The sequence below is a fragment of the Etheostoma spectabile genome, chromosome 17 (genome assembly GCF_008692095.1).
Source record: "Etheostoma spectabile isolate EspeVRDwgs_2016 chromosome 17, UIUC_Espe_1.0, whole genome shotgun sequence".
Classification (NCBI taxonomy): Eukaryota; Metazoa; Chordata; class Actinopteri; order Perciformes; family Percidae; genus Etheostoma; species Etheostoma spectabile.
This window is the reverse complement of record NC_045749.1, coordinates 2129670-2134970: the sequence shown is the minus strand read 5'-3', so window position 1 is coordinate 2134970 and position 5301 is coordinate 2129670. Positions and strand designations below refer to the sequence as shown.

Genomic DNA, 5301 nt, shown 5'->3' with positions numbered 1-5301 from the left:
ATTTTTACAGTAGAATGCTGTAAAGTTGCATTACAACCTTGTCGCCATGACAACATCACAGTAGTAGTATGACAGTTGAAATCACAGTAGTCAAAGCATTACTGTAAAAAAAAAATCACAATATAGACACTTTAGTACTGTAAATAGTAAAGTTATCCACTGAATTTTTACTTTTTTTTTATCTCATGTTGTGTTTAATTGTTTTGTATTTTACAATGAATACATACAATAGGCTACTGTAAATGGAAGTACGGTACCTTTACTGTAAAAAAAGTTCACAGTAACTTGCTGATCTTTAACATCACAACCTATCTCTCTAAATGGAGCTGAAATACAGATTATTGAATGTTAAATATTATATTTTGGGAGAAAAGTTCATCACACAAGAAGTCTGGTGTAAAACAAGCAAAAAACATGATATAATATGTAAGGAGTAGACTTTTAACACATACTCAATAATAATAATAATAATAATAATGATGATAATAATGATAATAATAATAATAATAATAATAATAATAATAATAATAATAATATAATAATATAATAAAATAACTGCATTAATCTTCTGAGAGAGTGTTTTAAAGTAATGTCCTTCCAAATGTATTTTTTGGGAATTGAATTTGTTTCTTCAAACGTCCTTTTCATTTTTTTTGGGGGGGGGGGGGATTCCCCACAGAGCTCACAGGTATTATATGTCAGCTGCAGATTTACTGCTCTGTGAATATGATGTGGAACTTTGGAAATTCAAGTTCACAACATGAAGAATGAAACAAAAGCTGCGCACACAAATAAGACAGTGTAAAAAAAATAATAACACCTCAGAATATATCTTGTCATTTACAGGCGTGTGTCTGGAATCCGTTTCAATGATCAAAATGGGTTTTTAAGAAGGGTGGGGGGGGGGGGGAGGGGGCAGTCTCAGGGTTTTTTTACGCATTAAATTCACCCAGTGAATTTATAAATAAAGTTATGGCTCCACCATAGCTGCAGTGTTTCCAGGTGCATTGGTACGGAACATGTAGTATTATTGTAGTTTATGTGAAAAAAGTGTTTTTATCATTCTGCAAAAAATTCAGAACTAGTCTAAAAAGTTTTTTTTTTAAAGTTTTTTAAATTCTAATCCTCTTCCGTACATTAATTAATATTTAATATATATATATATATATATAATATAATATAATATTATATAATATTGTATACATAAAAAAATGTAAAATATATATATAAATATTTGAAATAAAACAATGAAATATATATATGTGTATATATTTATATTTTTATTTTGATAAATGACAGAAGCGAGCAGAAAAGCTTCCACGAGCCCCCAGGATCTGTGTGTGTTCCTCCGTTACATTCCCCCTGAAAGCCTTCAGTGAAAGGCGTTTGGACCACCAGTGGCCTCGTGCTTCCATCAGTCCGCCCGGCCCAACACACTCTCCAATCCACGCCGCTCACACATGCAAGCGTTCCTCGCTGGGATAACACACCGATAACAGCTGGAAGTGTGCTCAAATACAACCACACAACAACAAACCACACACACACACACACACACACACACACACACACACACACACACACACACTCCTAAAAAAAATAAGACAAACATATCAGACACATTTCAAGTGTCAAACCCAAAGAACGTTACCTGAGGCTTTCGCGTTCAGATATTCAGGAAATTACGAGTTCATTTATTAGTTGCGTTCTCGCCAATAAAATATAAAAAATATGACACAATATAGGCCTAAATAATTATGTATTTGTTTAAATATGATTGGACGTTAGGGGGATTGAAGTTGGAGTCACAGTCGATGACCTGAGGAGACTTTCTTTACACAAAAAAAGGCTTTTTAAACGTTGAAAAGAACATTACGCACAGTGTGGATCCATCTTACATCCATGTCTCTGCACACGTTGTGTCTAACATCCATCTCATCTGGGTTAGGTCTCTTCTCTGGAAGCCGAGGGCGAAACTGTGCCGCTGAAAGCCCCCCGTTAAAAATAAATATTAAAATAAAATCAGCCCAAACCACCTTTTGACCTGCACCGTCTATTTCTACCGTTTGCATGTCAGTTCTTGGCTGCATTCAGTTGTTCTGATTTTAATGATTGGATCGTGACAAGCTTCTTGTTGTGATTCAATGGAAAAAGAATTAGATGGAAAATGAGAGAGAAATAACCTCAGACATCTGGCTTTTCCTTTTCTATTTTAATTCCGTATTTGATTCATGTCATAAAAACACTGTGGTTAAATGTATCTAGAGTTTAGACAACAATGACTGCAGCAGATCTTCTAATTTTTTTGCGGGAAACCTGTCTATCAGGTCAGATTCTCGATCATATTCCGAGCTGGGAGGCTTGTCTCTTTTTTTCTGGATGCGGAGAAACTGCAGCAGCTGAGATCCGACTTGAAATCCTGATCGCGCTTTCCAAACCAGCAGGTGATTGGCGCACACACACACACACACACACACACACACACACACACACACACACCCACCACACACACACACACACACACACTAGTCAGCTGAAGGCCGTTATATGTTGTTTAAAGCAGCAAACAGGAACTGAAGGAGGTTAGTGTCAACTAAATGTCACAAGTGTTGTCATATTTATATGATATTAAGTATTAATAATATTATAATATATAATAATAATAAAATAATAATAATAATATAAAATAATAATAATAAACATTAGTCATATATAAAGGCAATGTAAAAAAGACAATGTCAATGTCAGTAAAACCATGATGGGACTGTAAAATCAATCTACTGTACGTTTGGGTCGTTAAAAAATAACTTTATACTACTATTATTAACACCTATCAGGCTCAATAACAGCTACACACACACACACACACACACACACACACACACACACACACACACAGTCTCTCTGCTTCTCGGTCTCTCTTTCTTTCTCTGTCTGTCTGTCTGTCTGTCTTTTTGTCTGTCTGTCTGTCTGTCTCTCTCTCAGAGCGCACCCTTGCGTCTCTGCTCTGATCTCCAAACTTTCCTCCTTCTAGATCTCTCTCTCTCTCTCTCTCCCTCCGGTGCGCGCGGTGAATGAACGGGCCTCTTTAACATATTCAGACCAACGTCATCGGCTGAAGGTGGATCACGCCGTGCAGCCTTTTCTATAAAACCCCCCCGCAGCCCGCTCGCTGTGGAGGAACAGTCGCCGGGGTTCGGGCAGAGAAGGCGAGAAGGACAAACTGTTTCAAAGCGCACGGATTTATCTCGCCGCTGACAAAAGAGCTGTTCAAGGTAAGCCTGCACCTTACAGACTGAAACACATCCTTTTTATGTCCTACTGGGGACACAAGTGAGTCATTTGTTGAACTTTTTCTTCATCCTCTCCGTTTCCAAGCCGCCTCCTCTCCCCTCTGCTTAACTGTATCAGAACTGTTAATCCGCTTCATAGCAGCCCACTGTATTCAAATCCCCCTTTTCTTCTTTCTCTTTCTTAAAAAAACATGATTTATTGCCATTGCTCCAGAAACCTCGGGCCTGCCCGGCGGGGGGGCTAAGTCCCCTGAACTGTACCTATAAAGGCGCATAACCTAATAGACAAGCCGGCGCATGTAAACCTGTAAAACTATTTGGAATAGTTGACAGCTACTCCTCATTTTGGAAGCAGTGGCGGAATGGAGGGGAGTTTCCTCTCAGTTCATCCAGAGTCAAATATGAAGAAAATAGAGAGAAATCGTTTTTAGGCATATAGTGCTACAATCTGTTGCTTCACAGCACACACATGTAACAGAAATTCTAAAATTAACATTAAATCAATATAAAACCATAAAAATAAGATGATAATCTCAACGAAGCATCTAAGGACGTAAATGAAGGACACACGTGACCCGTTACAGGCAATACACGATAAAAATCAGTGTAATAATTAAAGTGCGAAGAAATGCCTGTGTATTTAATGCACCTTGCTCTGTAACCTTGCTAACTCTTAGAGCTCAGCAGTACGAGTCCGTGAACGCGCATCCATTTGGTCTGATTACGCGCGTGTCAAAGACAAGTCTTTATATATTATAGTATATATTATATATTACATATTTTTAATTAATCACGCATGGTAAAATGAGTGAGCGTATGCTGGTTTTTATTATATTTCAAAATGATTACGCGCTAAAAGAGACAACATTTTGAGTTTGAAGACTTCTTCTGATTCGGTGGATTATGATACAATCATTCCAGAGGGGACGACGTATCCTCATCATTGCATATTTCTGAATGATTCAGGAGGCTGATTACTGTTATTATTATCCTCTTACTGGCTGTAATAACAGCTTATTAAGACGCTCGGCCACTGGCTGCTTGTCTCCAGAGATGAGCTTTTCTCCCCTATTTGCCCCCTCAGCTTTGTATCTCGTGGAGCTGAGGCTGAAACTAACACACCTTTTTTCTTTTATCTGGACAGAGTTTACCTGGGGGAAAGGAAAAGGAAAAAAATAGAAGAAACTGGACGGAGGGGAAGAATTACGCACGGCCGAGTTTTGAACGGAACAGAAGCGCCTTTTACGCACAGACAGAGGTGGATGCTGGGAAGCGGACCCTCACGTTGGAGATGTTACCCCTGCCACAGTTCGGGGTCCTGTCGGCCCTGACCACCACGCTCACCTCGGTCCTATCCGCGCTCTTGCTGCTGGCGCTGACCCGGCAGCTGTGGAGCCTCCGCTGGAGCCTGACCCGGGACAAAGAGAGCAGCCTGCCGCTGCCGAAGGGCTCCATGGGCTGGCCATTAGTCGGAGAGACTTTCCACTGGCTTTTCCAGGTGAGAGTTGACACGTCTGGGGCTGGTGTGTAGTTTGCATTTTTTACAAGCGTGCTAAAATATAGGTTTGAGTCTCCTGCGCGTCTGCGTTTGTGTGTAGCTCTTTATTCATGTTCATCACGTATATGGCTTTCTCATGATTCTTTAAAACTTACAGATAAAGCCTGGGGGGCTGCAGTGTGTATTAATAATCAGATTAATGATGATGTATGTGGAAGCGCTCGGGAAGCTTGGGAAAGCTCCGCAGATTCTTGGGCAGTGAGTTCTGTTGTTAATGCGACATGTGCGGACTTGATGCTCGGTGCGTAATTCCTTCTTGCGGAGGAAAAAACAGACGTTTTCTGTTCAAATCATCCTCCTTTTTCTCTCTCTCTCTCTCTCCCTCTCTTAGTCTGTCTGTTTCTTCTACAGTGAGGAATGCACTCTCTCATGCCTTCATCTCTCTATCCCTCCACTCCACAATCACATTGCCTCGTTCCAGCACACGTTCTGTGTGATTCTTGTGTCCCC

At 39.9% G+C, this 5301-nt stretch overlaps 1 protein-coding gene and 1 long non-coding RNA gene across 2 annotated transcripts in view; both read left to right on the top strand.

The window, feature by feature from the left end:
- The window catches only part of LOC116705021 (uncharacterized), a 21439-nt gene that overhangs the window by 5579 nt on the left and 10559 nt on the right, over positions 1–5301 (top strand). The window contains exon 2 of the long non-coding RNA XR_004335822.1: positions 3857–3863. This is a non-coding gene — a long non-coding RNA (uncharacterized LOC116705021). The remainder of the gene's footprint in view (positions 1–3856; positions 3864–5301) is intronic.
- The window catches only part of cyp26c1 (cytochrome P450, family 26, subfamily C, polypeptide 1), a gene marked incomplete at its 5' end in the record, with an annotated part of 15485 nt that continues 13219 nt past the window's right edge, over positions 3036–5301 (top strand). The window contains 2 exon segments of the mRNA XM_032540826.1: positions 3036–3275; positions 4438–4791. Coding sequence (XP_032396717.1) covers positions 4585–4791 — 207 coding nt within the window.